The sequence below is a fragment of the Sinocyclocheilus grahami genome, unplaced genomic scaffold (assembly GCF_001515645.1).
Source record: "Sinocyclocheilus grahami isolate Dianchi unplaced genomic scaffold, SAMN03320097.WGS_v1.1 scaffold164.1, whole genome shotgun sequence".
In the NCBI taxonomy this organism is placed as follows: domain Eukaryota; kingdom Metazoa; phylum Chordata; class Actinopteri; order Cypriniformes; family Cyprinidae; genus Sinocyclocheilus; species Sinocyclocheilus grahami.
The window spans coordinates 158,223-179,689 of NW_015505343.1; the positions used below are offsets into that span (position 1 = coordinate 158,223).

The window sequence follows — 21,467 nt, forward strand, 5'->3', positions numbered from 1 at the left end:
GAAACTTACATAATAAATGACTTGCGTCTCAGAGCACGCAGACGGAACGCTGTAACAAACGTCATGATGCTATCTTGCGTAGGGTTACCTGATGTTTTAGAACGCAATCATGTGAGGCACTTTCATTATTCCAAATCATTTTGATGGGAGAGCTTGGTTCAGGCATTTCAGAATGACTAAAACAACATTTGAGACGGCATGTGATGAGAACGGTGTGCAGGTTAGTTCAGTTATGCAAAGCCACATGACTTTTTTTAATTGCACTGCAGAATTTATTCGTTAAATGTGTTTCCATCTTAGTTTATGAACATATCTTCTTATCGAATAAAGAAATTATAACCTTTTCATGCACATTTTTAGAATTTATGCACATATTGGTGTTTCCATCCAGAGTTTCTTTATGCGATATTCCAAAATTCCCATAAAATAGGTGGATGAAATCATAGCTATTGAATAAAATTGCTTCATGTTGACTTAAAAGGTACAGTATGTAATTTATATTTCTATTAGTAGCACCAAACCAAATGCTTTGCTCTTCTGGAAGTATTTTAAACAAGTTACGAAAAATTCCCAATTCCTGAATTTCTGTACATTTGTGACCCTGGAGCACAAAACCAGTCATAAGGGTGAATTTTTCGAAATTGAGATTTATACATTATCTGAAAGCTGAATAAACAATCTTTCCATTAATGTATGGTTTGTTAGGATCGGACAATATTTGGTCGAGATACAACTATTTGAAAATCTGGAACCTGAGGGTGCAAAAAAAATCTAAATATTGAGAAAATCATCTTTAAAGTTCTTAGCAATGCATATTACTAATCAAAAATTAAGTTTTAATATATTTACAGTAGGACATTTACAAAATATCTTCATGGAACATGATCTTTACTTAATGTTCTAATGATTTTTGGCATAAAAGAAAAATGTATAATTTTGACCCATACAATGTATTTTTGGCTATTGCTACAAATATCCCCCAGCGACTTAACACTGCTTTTGTGGTCCAGGGTCACATTTATTGTACATTTACCATCTTAGAAGTGGAGGAACAGAGGCCACTAACTCAAGGAGAAAGCAGAAGAATCAATTACGAAGTGGGTGGAGATGGAAGGCGACACATGAGGAGCAACTGAGAAGTATGATGGGTTAATGGGGGTTTCCGTAGCAGAGAGTCAGAGGGTTGTGGGGTCATAACCTTTCCGCACTCTATTAGCTGAGTTCAGCTACACTGCTGGAGTACATGGGATAAAACACACCCGCCCTGAACACATACTGTACACCTACACCCACAAAACTCTCACTAGCGTAACGCATTAAAAAATCTAATTCTCAGCGAAAATAATGTGGATATATTTAAATTGTAAAATATGGGAACAAATTCTTAATTTGTTTCTACAATACATATTTAAAAAAGAATGTCATGAGCAGGGCTCTAGGGATGAAAATGCCACAGCGAAAAAGAAAAAAAATCTTTATAGACCTAGAACCAAGCATCGTTTTATAGCTAAATATTGCATTTTTTCTTTTGATTTTGTGGTGAAATATGACCAAGACATGTTTCTGGCAGGTGTAGTGAAATTCACCCACCTACTTGTCTTTCTCAGCACACTTGACAAAAACAAGGTATGTAGGTCACAATATAGTGGAAACAACCATGCATCAAAACCTGTCATGTGATTCTCAAGTGTACCTAGTGCCATAACGTCAATTAATTAAACAAACACATGCACAATTGTCAAAAGTAAGAATGGGAGATGAATAGTTGACAAAGATCTTCAGTGTGTACAAAGATTCCATACTAGAGTACAAAAACAACAACTTGGCAACCCTCAGAAAAACCTCCAAAACCAATCCTCCATGCAGTCTCCATGTTATAGCCCTGTCTCTCTCCATTCAATATTATTGCTGTCATACAGTTTTTCCTACAGTTTTGATCTCTCGTCTCAGGAGTAGAAGGGGTGGCCCTTCTCAGGGGTCTGTAGACGGTTGAGCCGGGCAAGTTGGGTGGGCGAGGGTGGCACGTCTTGTCGGTAGGGGCCTTTGGGTGGAGCAGAAACAGGGGTTTGGCTTGAGGTTGGTGTCTCCTCCATAGTAGGTAGCTTGGTTTTAGCCTCTTGCTCCTTTCGTCTCTGTTCCTGTCTCAGGAGCTCTTGGGTCTCCAGGAGGACGCGAGCGTTCAGGCCCGTGGCGGCGGCGCCCAGGTAGCCATTGGCAGTGCGGGATCCCTGGTAGCTGGAATAGCGTGGGTTCTCTTTGGTGGACTGAAAGACCTCGCCAGGAGGATAGACTTTATCCCAAGAGTCTTGAGACACGGTGCTAGGGTTTTTACGTGGTTGTCTGTAAGGAAAAGAGAAAGAAGGGTAACACTTTATTTTGATGGTCCCTTTCAAACTTTCTGTTGACAATAAGTAAATTTGCACAAGTGCTGTCAAACGATTAATCGCGATTAATCGCATCCAAAATAAAAGTTTTTGTTCACATAATATATGTGTGTGTACTGTGTATATTTATTATGCATATATAAATACACACACATACAGTATATATTTAGAAAATATTTACATGTATATATTCATATTAATATAATTTATATTATATTATATAATATATTTAATATATAAACATAACATATTTTTCCTAAATATTAACATGCATGTGTGTATTTATATATATACTGTACGTAATAAATATACACAGTACACACACATATATTATGTAAACAAAAACGTAATATTATATAACAAAAACAATTATTTTGGGTGTGATTAATCGTGATTAATTGTTTGACAGCACTACTTTGCACCCACATATCAACTAACTCTTTATTGTGATGGTCTCCCAACATACGTTCTACTGACTATAAGTAACTTTGCAAGTACACATCAACTTATTATAACCCTAACCCTACCAGTCTACTAATACTCTACTAACACTCTAATGAGAGTTAGTAGATATGCAGGTGCAACATTACTTATAGTCAACAGAATGTGTTAAAGGGACCATCAAAATAAAGTGAAACTGAAAGAAGGAGACCAAAACATGGTAAAAAAAAAAGGATGTATAAAATCTAGACCCGAGAGTAGGCTCTTTTGACTTGGGCTAGTGAGTAACCATCTAGAAACTATACAATAAAGTGTGCCGCAGACATCCTAAAAAGTAAGGCCAAAACATGTTGATTGTCGCCTTGTGGCATAAACCCTGCCCTATCTGTGTAAACGAATGGGATGTGAGCCTAACAAAAAAATCAAATTACTCTTCAAATAAATTTTACCCAAAGATGGTTTCTGTCATTTTAGGTAGTTCTTATTATGCTGGTGTTTTCAAGTGTTTGTTTTTCTAATAAGTGTGGTTTTATTTGATGCTATAAAAACGGTGTGTGGCATCACGATTGTGTGCTCGTGATGAGTTTGTGAGAGTTCGGACAGGACCTCGATACTGCGGCTCCACTTTATGAATCCAAATGACATTTTGGGACATTTTTGCTTCGTTTTTCTACAGTGGAAGGAAATAGGGACGTATCACCCAACTTTTTTACAGTCTATGGTAACAACCACCTACAACATGCTATAGCATTTTGGTGGCAAGTTGTCCAAGACAAGCGCCAAGCACCAGTTCTCCAGAAAATGTAAAAATCTAGTTCAGTGCTGCACAAAAAGCGTTAAACACTCTGTCTGAGACCAGCTAGCATACTTAACATCAAGAAAGGAAATAACAGGTTCCTTCAATGTCCATCCATATCGGCCAATCAACTACTAGACATCTGACAGACCGCCAGCGTCAGATCCCTTTCTTGCCTAAAGGAACGAGGGAAGAAATATCCAACCTACAAATTTCTTTTTCAACGTGGTGGCCGTTGTGAGGGGTGTCCACTCAGACTGTGTCCATCTTCTCTCTGCTCTGTTATTAGGATCCATTAAGTGGGAATTTGAAGTAGCTACCGTGCCACATCCCATCGCCTCATGGCTAAATGAAGCCCCACTCACAACTCACTGGCTTTGCACACTTAAAAGCATGCGTGTAAGTGTGTACGCGCACACTTCTTTTGGGATTCACACAAGAAAAGAGTGCTTTCAAAAGAAGGCACACAAATGTTGTAATATTGTCCAGAATTCAGAAAGTGGTTGTGAAATAAGGGGTGTTTAAATCTTTTTTGAGAGAGAGAAAAAAACAAAATCTTCATGCACTTACAGTGACGTCTGCATACTTGTTATTGAAAATATTGAGAAAAAGGTGACTAATTATCACCTTGAAACACATCTTATACGTAAAAACAGACTGCTAGAAGCAAACTTCATTACAGCATTAACAAATCAATATTAATTCAGTAGATACAATACATTTTTATAACTCTTATTAAAGTAGTTAGTTCCGGTCCTGTATGATGATACACCATCAATGTACCATCCTGAGATAAAATACTCAATATATCCATATTGTGAATATAGTCAAGGCTAAAGACAGTTCTTAGCTACTGCACAACAGTGAAACGTGTCATATTTTTACGTTTAAATTACTCAGATTTCAAGTTAATAAGTAGAGACAACTATAAGTACAACATTTGTCGATTTATTTGAAAGGTTTGAAATCCCGACCAGCCCAACATAGCAACAGCTCAAGTAATGGCAGGAGTTTGGGGCGGGGCTTTCTGCCTGTTTGGGGAGACCATTTGGGAAACCTTTTTATTTTTGCAATTCTGATGCCAGTGGAGCAAAAACTACACAATTCACATGTAGATAAAGTGATATAATAATAAGCATATAATAAGCAAGCATATCTCTATGATAATGTAATTTCACAACACAGCTAAAAACATTAATTAAGTATTTTACTTTTATTTTATTGTTTTGTAAGAGCTAGTGTTTGTGAGTATCTGAGAAACAGATGGTGTGCATCACAGTTTATCAAAAGGACAACAGCCATGCGCATAGAGAACAATATTATCTCAACACCTTGAGTAATGTTTTCTATTTGTTAACAGAAAGCAGAAAGAGAGGCTGGAACGCGGGACCCTCCTCTTATCTCTGTGAGTGTTGCCGTATTATAACGTGCAGCTGTTGCATGAAGTTGCGCTCTGTTTCACATGACTTCCATTACTGCTAATCAGCGTACACTTCGCTTATCTGTTCCTCCCTTTCTTTCCGTCTAATCCACCTCTCAAAAAAGAATCCCTTCATTAGCCAAGTGCTAAATCTGAATCTACAGTGTAAACACATAGTTGGATCCCTGTTAAAGCTTGCTTATAATCCACAGTCTGTCCATGTGTCTGTTGATTAATCCTCATTGGTTTATGATTGGTGGAGGGATGGCGTTCCAGTAAGTCCTTACATTACTAATGAGTGCGCATCTCTGTCAGGGTCCTCCAGAGGACAGGGGGTCATTTCACACCAGCTTGACTCTGCTTGACCGACGGTATGAGATTATGAGTGGAATGCGCATCAAAGGGTCGCTGTCCGTGTGGAGTTTCCCCAGGGAAAGTGTCAAAGCTCTGCCAGGAACCAGTCGGCGGATTCCTCGCAAATCTGGAGTTTTTGTCTAAAGTTCGCTCAATATAGACAGGGACACTGACGATGCTTAAAGCAGTGAGAAATAGTGTAAGCTGATTGGTTGAATTGATTAACTGTCATTATGTCCACGTAGTGTGGAGTAGTGAATATCAACCTCTCTATCGACCGTAGGACTTCCTCTACTGTCTTGGGAAAGAGAAGGGAAAAAACGATGGACGAATCTGGGATTTCTGATGCAAGGCCCCCCTCCGTTCTGCGGTGTGCACTGGGCTTTGTCATTGCTTGAGGGGGGACTAATTCTATAATTGTACATATCCTGGTTACACCGCTCCCAAAGCCAATAAAAACAAGCGCCATGCATGTTAGACCACACACACTGTAGACATTTCCCAATAATTCCAGTTCAGAATACCCACATACCACAATCTTATACTAAGGCAACTTGAATGGCATTAAAATAAAAATAACACGTATTTCTTTTATTTTTATATTTTTATGTTTTTCATGTCTGTGCTGTTAAGACGTAGTGTTATAGACATGAACAAATGCTAAACGTAAGCAATAAAGGTGAAATGCATTTTTTTTGGACTTCTTATTCTCTTCTAATCCCATTTAAATGACGATTTTTTTCCACAGACAAAATATTGTTTGCTTTTTTTTTTTTGCCTATATTCTCCTACCACCCATTAATTCATTCAATAAATAAATAAATGAAAAAATAAATAAATACACTTAAATGATTAAATCAATATGTTATTTTATGTAATTAACAAGGTTATTTTATTTTTTTATTTGTATTTTTCTGTACTGGCAATGCTGTATTTTCAGCATCGTTACTCCAGTCTTCAGTGTGACATGATCTTTCAGAAATGATTCTAATATGCTCTTTGATTGATCTCTTTTCTTTTCTTTTCTTATTGTTATTATTATTATTTTCCAAGATTCTTTATATGAACAAAATATCTGAATAATAGCATTTAATGCATTCTTGGTTAATAAAAGTATCAATGTATCATTATATTATAAAAAAAAAATTATAATAATAATAAATAAATTAAAAAAATGTAAAAAGACCCCAAACTTTGGCAATAGCAAAATAAGCCTTTTGCAATTCTGGTACCATATAAATTTCACTGTTTAAACTTCTGCATCTAACTTGCAGTTTGTACATTAAAATGATCAGTTTGTTAAGAAGTGTGATGGCAAATTTGATCAGATTCGCAATTTTTTGCCTGGCAGACAAATGGGAGAATGTGTCATAGAGACTAGGCTTCAATGTCAGCCTTCAAGATTTCTTTTGTGGCTAACAAACCACTTTAGCAGAACCTTGGCGACACCCTTGCATTGTGAAGGCAACTTTTGAGCTGGTACGTTTTCATCAGAAAACTTAAAAATGCCGTTTTTCCTGCTGTGCTGTAAATATGTACTGAAATATTGAGTGAAACTTTATCGGCAGCGCCAGCAGTTCCCCACCCCTGTCAGTTAAGTATGTAAAGCTCTAATGCGGGATTTTTTTCTTCTCATGTCTGTTGGCTGGATGCTTTGCATGAACTGAAGCAGATTAAGAAGATACCAATGCCTGCAAGTAGAAACGCCGATATCAAACTCAGCCCACAGGCAACATTCTAAGCTTTATTGACATTTATGATAAATATGCAAAGGGGAGGGAAAGAAAAAAGAGAGAAAGCAGTTAAAACAGATGAGGGACGGGGCTGATATCCATCCGAAAAAGGGAGGCCCTATAAACTGCGGTTGCCAAGATAAACTTTCCTCAACACACAGGTTCTCGGGCTGATCTTTATTAGGTTTAGGAGGGGCATGTGAGCATGAAGACAGACGCTGTTGCTGTTCTGAAGGCTTAGAGCGAAGACAGAACCGACCGCATGACAATGGGATGACTTCAGTGGAGAAATGCCACTGAGGTCAGACAGAGTGTGAGAGACGTGGGAATAAGATTGCACGCATATTTGGGTTATGGCTGATTTATTAGCATGAATTTATTAAAGCATCACTTTTTATTGCTTTGTTCTAGGCGATCCGGCAACTTATGTACTCGTATTTGAGATTTATTCCTTGAATGTAAGGAATAGTGTTACAAAATGTAACAGGAAAGTATTATAAAGGCATGATAATAATGGTATGATATGACGCTTTATGTATTATTTACATGTTACAGCAAGGTCAATGTCCTGCCAAAAAGGCATTAAAATTATTCAAGTCAAATAATAATAATATTATTATTATAAAATTAATGTACATATGCTAATATGCTACATTTAATTTAATTTAAAACTACTTTTTACTTCATAACTCCAAAGGTTATGCATGAAAAAGGGCTTCAGTGCTTTGTGCAAATATTGTTAATTTAGTGTTATTGTGAGAGACAATGTGTGGTTAACAGATCAGAGAATCTGAGATATTTTGTGCAGTGACGGCTCTGTTTGGCTTCTCTTACCGCGGTAAGGAGTTGTACTGCCTCTGGGCTTGTGTGAAAGAGTCTCTGTCCTCTCTCTGTTTCTGCATTTGGTCCTCCACAGAAACCGAGTGCCGCCCCGTCGGTGTATAAGAACCCGTGTTGGTCTGAAATATGAAAATGCATATTCCAGTTACACACAAATATTACAACAACAGTATAAAGCATTTTAAAATTGTGTGTTCGACAGAAAAGAAAAGTCCTTCAGGCAGAGTAAATGACGATTTTGTTTGTTAGTAACGTGATTAGTCAGTGATTATGTGTAGGAAGGTGTAACACTATATGTTTGCACTGACCGAGTTAACAAGTGTACAAAATTTAACAAGCACAGCATAATTTTACAATTCATGGTCAGGTGGGGGTTTTATAATTCTTGAGGGGCACTTGATCACTACCGATTCTTCCAACAGCGCAAGGTGTGCTAATGAGAAACGTGACTACCACACCCGAACGCAATTAGCCTCGAGTGCACTCGTGCTACAAACAGCTGACTTGGCAAAAATGACAAATGCTGCATTAATGCGGTGAGGTGAACGTTTAAACGATTCATAAGATGGGAAAAACAGAAGAATTAAACATTACGGCTATGGTTTAACTGCAAACTGGAGAATCAGGCAATTTTAGCCATGTCTGATGAAGGCCGAGCAAAATCCCTTCTGAGACACATTTTAATAGCTAAAGGCCTGGTAAATTTCTTCGCTGGCAACATATTAAGCCAAAAACAGAGAAAAGGAAATGCCTTTATTGCAAGCTAGAAGCAACAATGAAGTAATTATTCACAGTGAGATGTTTTAATGAGATTTGGACTGAGAGGAAACTGCAGCAAGCAAAAATCAGCTGTGTGTGTGTGTGTGTGTGTGTGTGTTCGTGTGTGTTCTGATATGCCACTAGCCAAATACACACTATAGATAAATATGGTTGTCAATCCTCTTCTGTACACATGCAATCTCACTTTCAAATTCTGACTGTTACCTAAAAATAAATGAAATCATCAAATACCAGTAGCAAGACACAATAAACTTACACAGTACTCATTTAATCACATTTTAATTTAATTGCTGTTCTACCCTGCATGTAGAGGCTGATAATTTAAAGTTCATCTGCAATCCTTATAAAAACATGAAAGCATGACATTTTCATGAGATCACCAGACAGCACATGGCACTTTCTCTTATTAATTACACAGAAATGATCTTTTTTCCCCCTCTTTTTCAGACACAGAACACATACAACAATACAAAGCCCACCTGAACAAACACAAAAAATGGCCTGATAGAGAGTCAGACATAATTATGAAAAATTGACCACATCAATTCTGAGCAAGTAAGCATGAAACAGCTGGATGACGAGGAGAACTTCCCGGTCCCAGACTTCCAAATCATGTATAATCGTTACGATTACCACGCGGTGTGACCCGTAGCCTTTAATATCAAAGACGGGCTGGGCTTGCGGTGCACAGGGGGGTCAAACACACCCACACACATACACACACACACACACAAATACATGATCCATGTACAACACTGTTTACTGCACTATATGCTCAACCACTTCCAGAAACCTGCTCCGACATATGGAGTTAATTTTAAAAATGATGCACTTGACTGGGTGAGCGCAGGAAAAAAAGAGATAAAGAAAGGACAGAAAGCAGGAGGGAAAAATAAGAGAGGGAATGGAAAATGCGTATGCCATTCTGCAAAAATGTATCATAATTAGCCATTTTTGACAACACTGAGGTGTCTGTGTCTCAAATTAAAACAAAGGACAGGAAAATAGACAGAAAATTTGAAAGTGAAGCTATAAAAATTGAAAGCTCTAGCAGTGTTGCCAAGTCCATGATTTTCTACTTTTATACTGTTGCCGCAGGTTTTTTTTAGTCCGCAGGTTGAAGCGAAGCTCCACAGAAGGTGATCATAATAGTCAATTTCTCCCGCAACCCAATTGGTCTAGTTTTGAGTGCCATTGGGCTGGTTTTGTTACGCAGACCTGGCAAACCTGAGCTATAGACACATCATTCCTCTCATCCCTTAGAAACTTCACTTTTCTGTTCGAGTTCTTGTACACCAAGGAAGGTTTAGCTATAGCATTTAAACCCAGAACCCTCTAGCAAGGCTCTAGTAATGACTTAGAATACCGTAACAGCAAAGCAACTTGCCAATAGGACTAAGAACACTTTAAAAATCACCTACCAGCACATTAGAAACCATCCAAAATACCTTACAACAGCATAAACAACACTCTGATAACTACTTAGCAACACTTTAGGAACCATCTAGAACACCCCAAAAACAGTACAACACCCTAACAACATTCAGAGCACCTTAATTATCACATAGCAACAGCTTAGCAATCTCCTACCCTAGCAACTGCACAGCGACACAATAAAACACCCTAGTGACCACTCAGCAACACTCATGAAACCACCAAGAACACCAGCAAAGCAATGCATTAACAACATTGAGAACACCCTTATACTCACCTAGTAACCACCTAGCAACCACCTAGGACACCCTAACAACAGCAAAGCAATGCAATATAACTATTAGAAGACTGTAATGATCACCTAGCAACACCATAACAACAGCATAGCAACCACCTCAAAACCTCTAAAAACAGTAAGCACTAACAACAAAGAATAACGCCCTCATAAGTACATAGTAAGCCCCTAGCAACCATCAAAAACACTCTAACAACACCATAGCAACACACTAACAACATCCTAATAACCACTTAGAAAACCCTCAGAAACTGCCTATAAGACCATAGTAACACACTAAACCACAGAATACCATAATAACCAACTAGCAACACCTTAGAAATCTCCCAGAACTCCATAAGCATGACCAAGCAACCATTCAAAAACCTCAAAGACCAAAAAAATACATAGTAAGATATAAAAAGACCCACAACACCCTAATAACAACCTAGCAACACTTTCATAATCTCCCAGAAAACCCTAGCAACTGCACAATAAAACACTAAAACACCTAGAACAATAATAATGACCTAGCAACACCTTAGAAACCAACTCAACCCACATTAACTGCATTTAACATCCTGAAACAGCCAGAACACCTGAGAAACCTCCCAGAAGACCTTAGCAACTACATAGTACAACATTAAAACACCCTAATAACAACCTAGCAATGCCTTAGAAACCAACCCAACCCACATAAACTGCATTTAATATACTAAACACCCAGAACACCTCAACAACAACCTAGAAACAACCTAGAAACCTCCCAGAAGACCTTAGAAACATCTTAACATCATTAAATGCCCAGAACATCCTAATAACCACCTAGCAACACTTTAGTAACCTCCCAAAAGACCCTGGTTACTACACTAATGGTGTATTCACACCAGGAAAGTCCGCTAGTTCACTTTCTTTGGTCTGGACCAAATACAATGTTGATTTTTTTTACTTTGCTGCGGTTCGCTTTCACACTGTCCTTTTTGCAAGTGAACCAGAAACTGTCAACAAAACCAAATGTGTGCTTAAGGTCATCCATTCATTGGTTTATCCATTCAACCGTACCAGAGTTCGTTTGGAAGCGGACCGAGACCACCTCTTCAGCTGGGTCTCTGTATGTTGTTTGGTCCGCTCCCGAGCGCGATTGCTGTATTCACACCTGCCCAAAAGATCTGCACCAAGGGGGGAAACAAACTTGATTTTGATTCAATCGAACCAAACAAGACAGGTGTGAATACACCCTAAAATACCCAGAACACCCTAATAATGACCTAGCAACACCTTAGAAACCAACGCAACCCACATAAACTGCATTTATTATACTAAACACCCAGAACACCCCACACCCCAATAACCACCTAGAAACACCCTAGAAACCTCCCAGAAGTGCATAGTAACACACTAAAACAACCAGAACACCCTAAAAACCACATAGCAACACCTTATAAACTAACCAAACTTGCACTGCATTTAACAATCTAAACACCCAGAACATCTTAGAAACCTCCCAGATGTTTTTACAGAGGATATTTGAACGTGGGTAACACATTATTTTAGTGCCTTTGCTACACGTGTTACATACTTATTATCGTAATAACAGTAGATTATGCAGAATCACATGCAACTAACCCTAAAACAAACCCTAATCCTAATTAAATTGTATAACTACAATGTAACAAGGACACCTTAAAATAAAGTGTAACCACCAGTTTAGAAAAAACGTTGTATTATCAACCTGATATTTCAATATTAACAGTTTTTTTGCAGCCTCTCAGACCTAAAATAAACGTGAAACATTGACTGTGCATTACACCGGGATCCGAGTTCAGCTCAGTATTCAGAACAGATATAGTCCTCACATCCCCTGTAGGTAATCTCAGTTTTATCATCTAGTTCTAAATCTGGTGAACGTGAATGGATATATAACAGTAGGAAGGCAATCAACGTATATTTCACTGGAGGGACACTAATCTCGAGCTGCAGTGGATTTATCTACCCACTGTAGGCTCATTATCGTGTTGTGTACTTCTTTTCGCCTACATGCAGCCATTGTTCCCTGAGCTTACGGTGTGTTCCTGCAGCATTGAAAGATAACCTCATCCAACCTTTGGCTGCAGTGGGTCGACTGTACAAAGACGCGAGTTCTCTGATTCCACACTGTGGAAATCACGCCTGGTTCAAAGAAAACATGCTGGTTACTCTGAATCCTGAAATCAATGGCATTCTTTCCAGTCATGAAGGCTGCCTGAATGCTTGCCAGCACCGAGGTCCTTGTAAAAGAGGAGAAAAGCACGTAAATATGGGCCTAATGAAAGCATTTGTGCACGCATGTGATCCAGGCACCAACATAAAACTTCCGTCTCTTGTGTGGCCTCTGATCGGCTTAAGAAAAGATTGATTTTTATTCGTTGAGACAGGGCGGCAAGCCTCTGGAAGGAACATGCTCTTTATGACAAACATCTGGAAAAGTCCCTTTGAAAGTCATAGCGAGAAACGCTGGGCGTGATATACAAGGGAGGCATAACAAGACACGTCTAATTGGTCTGTTTACCGGTGGAGGTCTGTGACAGGTTCTGGCCACGGGGCGATTATCAGCGATCTGGGTTGGCAGCTCGTCGTCGCACATAAAAACCTGATGACGGGTTTCTTTCAGTCCTCGGGGGGATTGTGAACGCTGAGAACACACCTTAATCACTGTCCTAATGTGCGTCTCGTGCTGTCAGAACTCACGCTGGGTTTGAAGGATTATCTGGGGTGTACTTATCCATTTTTCTTCATAAAGAAATGAGAGGCGTTTGATGTAAAGTTGGGAGTTTTACCACATAGCTACATATTTAAAAGGCAATCAATCATTGTTTCATGCCACTTTGATTTTCTGTTGCACTTGAGGGACATTTCTAAATGGTGTAATGTACGGTATTTATAATCAAAGCTATAAATAACAACCGGCAGGCTTTGAAATGCTAAAGAAACCTCCAAAATGTGCTGAGTACCTGTAGCTAGGTGGTCATAAATGGTAATTAGATAATTGCTTTTCATAGCCATAAAAAATGCAAAATGCAATACTGTAGTACAGTGATGGCATCAAATGATAATAGCATACCATGATACTGTATGATTATCATATACCATTGTATTTAAAAAGTACTTCAAATAAAAATTCAGAATGCCACAGTATTACCATGGTATTTGTGAAAGAAATCAAACAAACAAACACAGTATCATTGGAATAAACGTGGCATTCAAACAACAACAACAAAATTGTCTAACTATGGTAGACATCAAGAAAATTATGGCAATTGATATTGAACATATAGAAACTACATAAAAACCACTATGGGATTCCATCACACTTTTGAATACTATTACATGTATATTACAATATAAAAAGTCCATGTCAAAAACCCATTGTATCTCAACCTAAAATATAAATAATGAATGTATGTATGTATGTAATGTTAATACCATAATTGATCATATCCAAAATGTTATGACAATTCAATGGCACTTTATAAAAACGTTGCATTACTCATCTGATGTTGAACAAGTTTTCGGCTGTGTCATCAGATCACCCCCCAAAAAATTCTAGATGCTCTCAGAGGAGCTTTATTTTGACAGTTTTATAACGTCATTATATCAAGCTTATGGCAGCAGTATCAACAAGACTGCTATGGCTATAAACGCCTCCCTTGCGCTCTCTTACCCTGCTTAACCATCATTCTCTCAACCTGCTGTTACGACTGACAGCTGTATATTTCTACAAGTCAACAGGACCACCGCGCTCGTGGGCCCTCTCAGACCTAAATCAACGTCAAGCCTGTTTGTATTCGCTTTGATGGAGTGTGTGTGATTCTAATGCAATCCAGGGATAAAACACCTGGACCACCTGATTCCTTGGGATGTAAAAGCTTAGTGTTACACTTTTTTTTTAGTTGAACCATAACCACCGTAGACATTGGGACTTGAATACTTTGTTACATCCTTAACACACACCTCTCCGCTATTGTTTGACACAAGCTTTTAGTGCTCTAATAACCATTTATTGGATGTGTCGGCCCAACATGCCATACAATACACAAAACCTAAGCCAGAGCAATTTTAGCATAATTTTTCCCACCTTTTCAAAGCTGGAGGGAGTTTTCCCTCACAAAAAAACTACCACCAGCATGTGCCTGTATTTCAACATCCCCTTGACACAACTTGGGTACAGCAATGGTGCCATCGAAAAAAAGTAATGCTTGACATCTAAACCGCGGTCTTCAGGAAATTTGCCCTTCTTATAATACCCTGAAAGACTCAAAGGCATCCCCTGGGTCCCATCTAACATGTTTTGTTATTTGAAACCAGTCATGTCCAAACTGAGAAGCCAACCCGTCAGCCGTTAATACAGTAGACTTGAGACACTCGAGGGAGGTAGCGTACTTTATTACGGAAAATGTCTCTAGTCCTTAAACAATGTAAACTATCACAAGCAATTAGGTGGCTTCTAGCTTGACTCCTCTGGTTCGGCGCTGTGCAAACAACAGGGCTTTTACTTCCTGTACTAGAAGCCCAGACAATGTGACACCATCGGGTACCAAGAGAGGTTTTAATTCATTCATACTGCAAACAGACCAGCTAAGGCTATGTCAAATAAAAGCTAGTGCATGTCTCCAAGTTTAAAAGCCGTTGCCTAGGAGACCATGTGTACTTCTGAAGTGAAACACTCACTTGAGGTTTACCTGCTGTCATAACTGGGCAAAAATGAACTGTCATTAAGTATATTTATTTATTAAATATCTGTCATTAGCAGTGATTAAAAACACATACACAGACAGATCCAACTTATTTCTAGAGGCTTGGGGCTGGGCACTTTTGACTTGAGCCAGTAAACAGCCACCTAGCAACTTCTTAGCAACCTCTAGCAACCACCCCAGCACACCTTTGAAATCACTCATAGCACCCTAGCATATACCCAGCACACCTTCGACATGATCCAGAACACACTAGCAACCACCCAGCAACCACTCGGAATACCCTACCAACCACCAAGAAAAAACTAGTAACAACCTACCTAGCAACCATCCATACTACCCTACCAACCACTCAGAATACCATAACCACCACCAATAAAAAACCTAGCAACAATCTATAAAAACCCACTACATCCCTACAATCACCCAGAACACCCAACCTACCTAGCAACATCCTAGCAACCACTTAGAATACTCTTGGACCCACTGATAAAACCCTAGCAACAACCTGTTAAACACCCACTACACCCTTGCAATCACCTAGCAAACATCAAATACAACTTTGCATCCCAGCATTCACCAAGAACACTCTAGCAACCACGTAACAATATTCTAGCGTACATTCCATGTAACATTCTTCAGCCACCCAGAACACACAAGCAAACAGCAAGCAATATTTCAGCAACATTCCAGAATGCCCTAGCAATGCCCTGGCAACAAACCACAAGACCCCAGCATGTGTCAGTAGCCGGGTTTCCATTACAGATTTGCGCAAAACTTTTGCAATATTTTATAAATGCTTCAACTTTTAAGTGATTGTATTTTCATTATGCCTCCATCATTAATCTTTCTGTCTAAGATGCAGATAGACCCCAGCATGTGTCAGTAGCCGGGTTTCCATTACAGATTTGCACAAAACTTTTGCAATATTTTATAAATGCTTCAACTTTTAAGTGATTGTATTTTCATTATGCCTCCATCATTAATCTTTCTGTCTAAGATGCAGATTTTTTTTCTCTCTCTGCACTGATCTGAGTGAGTAAGAACATTAATGCATTAATTGAGTTGAACACATTCTAATCTCTGTAGAGCTATTCAAGACCTGAGAGGAAAATGGAGGCCAAATATGTGTCAGAGAAGACAGGGTCAGAGAGCTGACCTCTAATTTAGGAAATGGTTCTATTCCTCGAGGTAATTAGCCTGTCATCTTTTAAAATCCCCCTCCATACCCTTAACAGGAAGTCATAGGACAGGCCGCCATGTCTGGCTCAGGCCATTACAGAGTAAAGATACACAGCTATTTGAACTTTGACCCCTTGCAACTTCTTTCCCAGCCTCTTGAGCAGTGTATATTATTTTAACTTGTTGATAAAGATAAAATAACGGCTAGCCTCTAACCTCGGTTAATAAAATGAAGAACTGACTTTCAAGGACACAATGTTAAAACACATTCACCTCTGTGCAGACCTAACAAATACAAGCAAGTTTGGGGGCAAATCAACTGTGAGATGCACTTGTGATATGCAAGCTAACAACAAATGCACTTTTTCCCCCCACCTCACAGAACAAACACCATTCATGCGTTATCTGAGATCCTTGACAATATCTCACTATAATACATGTCACTCTTTGCCCTGAACACCAAACACCAGGCTGGCTTAAATGCTGCGACTCATTTGGAAGAGTTTGCATTTGTCGGCCACATAAGTCATTGACACTGGCTCATTTCAGAAAAGTAACCATTACATTCCAAAAAAAGAGAAATTACAGTACATAAATGTTTTATAATGGTTACTTTCTGAGATGAGACACCCTCGATGATGTATCCAGCTGACAAATGTGATCTCCCGTAGGGTGTAGCCTGTGTAATGAGATGAAAGAGATAAAGTGTTACTTTTGCAGAGGTGCATGCTGGGAAGCTTTAAGGGTCAGGGTAAGGGTGCACATGCTAAACTGAGGTTTATACAGTAGTCTTGCACACTCACCCTCTGTTGTTGTTGAAAGCTGTAGGATCGACGGCGGTCATCAGGTTCCTCCTCCTGCTTGGCCTGCTGGAACTCTTGTCGTAGACGTTGTATCCGGTCATGGTTGCTGGGTGCCAGTCGGTTGCTATAGAGGAGAGAGGAAAAACATTTATGACATCACCATTGGTCCTGACATCAACATGAGAAGAACAAAGACCAGATGGTACACTACAGACGATAGCACTTGAATAAGGCACAGTACAGCTCGAATTCTTACAAGAATACAGCTTGTTTCCTCAATCAATAGCACAAGCACCATTTGAGCCCATGTGCCCCTATCCATTTTGCTAAATTACACGTACGGACACAGTCCATTACTTTTTCCACATTTGGCTTGCGCTCGCCGGCATCTTGAGAACATGAAACGGACCAAACATTTCCGCAAAGGACTCCCCAGTGAACCATGGCCAATGATACATGTCCCTCCTACGACAGAGAGTCAAAGGCCCACATCTCAGCCCTGCACCCCTTTAGAGAACTCAGAGAGACTCATTTGCATTCCTTTCATTAAGAGCTGGGGAAAGTGACCGTCAATAGGAATCAATATGCCTCGTCCCGCTAATCAAGCCCCGTTTTTTATCTACTCCACCACACGGGCTGCTGGTGACAAACCCCTCATTATAATACAACATCCTGTCTGATAATATGGCTAATTTACACAGAGAGCGAGCGAGGGAGAACTGAGGAAGGAAATCCTCAAAGAAGGGGTGAAAAAAACTAATTGAGAACACAAAGAGGTAAAACATTAAGCTTACAAAAATATGGAACACCAAGAAAAAAAATAAAAGAACAGCATACGGATTGGCAATTCAGCATACGGATGAATTACGGAGATGTCATCTCTGTGGGGAGCTGATACAGGTGGCTAAGGTGGCCTCCACTGACGCTGATAGCTTACTTAAGATGAGATGTCTGGTCTAAATGTGCTCATAATTGTAGATCGCAAGCAGGAACAGCCCACTGACTGAAATGGCCACTCCGACACATTGCCAATCACCCTTCATTAAAACTGCCGCTAAATGGCCTGCCATAAAAACCAAATGGAGCCGAATAAGAATCGTATGAGTGGTGATGACTGAACATCCTTGTTCTGTTGTTCCATGCAGCCATTAGAATCAATTGTATTAGCTTTACTTCATTTAACGCCCCATCCCTATATTCATATCTGGTGGTGGAAGAGCTTGAAGGCCATCAAATGCATTTGCAAGGCGGAGAAAATGGAAGTGTTTTAAATTAAGCGAATCATTGAGCCGTGTGCATTTGGTGTTGCATATACAGGCAGGTAATCTACTCGCTTTTTCAAGGGCCAAATCTTATATGTGTCCATTAAAATAGTGTACTTACCATTACCAAGTATAATAATCCACTAAAACAGGCACAGGAAAGCGTTTCAAATCCATTTTTAAAAGTGAGATGATATCAATATGAGAGTTTTGGGCTAAAAGTAAGATTTTTTTTAAATGCCATTTGATAACTTATCATAAAATGTGCAAAGTGTATCAACTTCATCCACTGACATTTACTGACATTTTAGCAAAAGTAGAAACTTAAAAAAAAAAAAAAAAGCTGTTCTCAAAGAAACATCAAGCGGATGAAGGATGAATGAAGCTAAGGACGATACATTTGGAGGAAACTGCATACGAGACATGAGGTCTTTGCCGTCTTGTATACTTCAAATAATATCCGAGTGTGTGTGATGAGATTCAATTGCAGTAATCGTAGACATTTGTCATAGACAAAGTTTGTAGACTTTTGATGACCACTCTCAGCTGCAACTTACACACAAAGCAGTCAAAGCCTGAGAGAAACAAACAAATCACTCTGCCATTACCACACATCTGTGAGGGGAAATTAATTTGGCCATTAGCTCCTGTAAACGTGTGATTAAACATTAGCATCAGTGGCAATGCGCCTGGTGTCTATGCTCACAGCAAGAGAAACGCTAACAAGCTTTGAGCAGTACAGAGGAAACTTGCAAACAAAGCTTTGGTAGAAAGAACAATAGACGGGATATCTGCAAACAAATAATCTAGCTCTAATCTTATTCATAACACTATATTTTCATTAGGAAACCTAATTCTGATGTAAACTATCTGCAGTAGCATGTAGCAGGCATGACTAACATCAAAGATTTAGCCGTATGATTGGATTACAGCTTGTTTTTCAGGAGACGGTGGACTCCAGTCTTGACACTAAACCATCATTCTACACTCCTATTAAAGTCTGTGTTGTATCTATTCCCTTCTTTATCCATTAGGAGATGAACAGGGATGGTTCCATTAGCTTAATCCCCCTGCCTAGGAACAGCCTTCCTCTGAATCCTCTGACTCCAAAACAAACAGCAGAGATTTGGTCATAAATGCCTAAGCGAGACCCTGGAAAGGTTAAAGCGACCATAAACTGAGTCACTCAGTTCAGTAACCAGCTGAGGCTTGTGATCAACCCATTAAACAAACCAAATGACCAACCTCCAATGATGTTCCTTTGTGGTTAAAGACGTCAATTTAGAAAATGAAAAGTGAACTTTTACAACCACAGATGTGGACAAGACCACTACGAGTCATACGGAAATTAGGAAATTACAAGATTGGCAAACAATTAAAACATGGAATTGTTGTAGAGGAACTAAGCTGAACCAAATCAAGTCGCTATACTCATGAAATGAGGTTCAAATGACAATACTATTAGATGAACTGGAGAACTTAAGACCACATACGCAGCAGTTCAATTACAATTGGTGTATTTGGACGATCTGGTGTGAAATTCCTGCAAAAGTGGCACTGAAAAATTAGCAGTTGGAATCGTAAAAGAGCACCCATGTGCGTTAAGTGCTGGCGGCCGCCCATCTCGTTTACTCTCCCTATTCAATCCTCCATTACAAAAGAAGACAAATCTTTTCGGTGGAGTCCATGAGCACTCCAACACCACCGCACATGATAAGTCTCAGAGCATGCTTGACATCAGGTATCATGTGGGTTATAAATACCTCCAGGCATGCATCAACGACAGCCCCGGAGCCCGGCTAAACAAGACCTCCCAAAGACAGGCAGCAATTTGCGTCAATAAAGCGGCGACAGTTAGAACAAATGCACCCGTGAGCCAAACAATGGAGGTGGGTGAGGAGGCGGTGGAGTATGAGGGGAGAATGATGAGGGATCACTTTCCTCAGTCTCTTGTTTATGCATCAGATTAAAGGTCAGGTGGTATGCAACTTGAAGCCAGCTTAAAGGGTTACTCCACCCCAAAATGAAAATTTTGTCATTAATCACTTATCCCCCATGTCGTTTCCAAACCTGTAAAAGCTTTGTTCGTCTTCGGAACACAATTTATGATATTTTGCATGAAAACCGGGAGGCTTGTCACTGTCCCATTGACTGCCAAACAATTAACACTGTCAAGGTATAGAAAAGTATGAAAGACATCGTCAAAATAGTTTGCCATCAGTGATTCAACCGTCATTTTACGAAGCTACGAGAATACTTTTTGTACACAAAGAAAACAAAAATAACGATTTTATTCAACAAGTCGTCTCCTCTGCTTCAGCGTAGCACCATTTTGGAGAATATCTGCTGGACGCAAGCTGCGTACGCAGTTCTGTGTCAGCCGCACCACATGGATGCGTTTTCTACGTTTGTTTACACTTTGATTTAAACGAAAACAGCGTATCCGTGTGATGCGGCTGACACAGAACAGTGTACGCAGTTTGTGTCCAGCAGATATTCTCCAAAATGGCGGTACGCTAAAGCAGAGGAGACAATTAGCTGAATAAAGTCATTATTTTTGTTTTCTTCACGTACAAAAAGTATTCTTGTAGCTTCGTAAAATTACGGTTGAACCACTGATGGCAGATGGACTATTTTGACTATGTCTTTTATACTTTTCTGGGCCTTGACAGTGTTAATTGTTTGGCAGTCAATGGGACAGTCACAAGCATCCTGGTATTCATCCAAAATATCTTAAATTGTGTTCCGAAGGCGAATGAAGCTTTTACGGGTTTGGAACAACATGGGGGTAAAGTGATTAATGACAAAATTTTAATTTTGGGGTGGAGTAACCCTTTAAAGTACAGGCCCATTTTGTTTGAGAGATAGCGCACAGTCAAGCCTCTCCTCCTGGAGACGTCTTCATGTTTATTTCTGTCTCGCCTCCCTAAAAAGAAATTCAAGGGGGAAACAGTCTGACAGTAAAGCAATTAAAGGCAGAGGAAGATAAAATATCCATATGCCACAGCATTTAACAAGCCAGCAGTTTCATTCT

General features: G+C 39.4%; 1 protein-coding gene across 1 annotated transcript in view; it reads right to left on the reverse strand.

Annotated features, from left to right (window-relative positions):
- Window positions 1-975: 975 nt before the first annotated feature.
- The window catches only part of pard3aa (par-3 family cell polarity regulator alpha, a), a 515,464-nt gene continuing 494,972 nt past the window's right edge, over window positions 976-21,467 (reverse strand). Inside the window, exons 21-23 of the mRNA XM_016282712.1 lie at window positions 17,172-17,295; window positions 7,963-8,087; window positions 976-2,340 (exon numbers count right to left, since the gene is read on the reverse strand). Coding sequence (XP_016138198.1) covers window positions 1,947-2,340; window positions 7,963-8,087; window positions 17,172-17,295 — 643 coding nt within the window. The 3' untranslated portion in view covers window positions 976-1,946. The remainder of the gene's footprint in view (window positions 2,341-7,962; window positions 8,088-17,171; window positions 17,296-21,467) is intronic.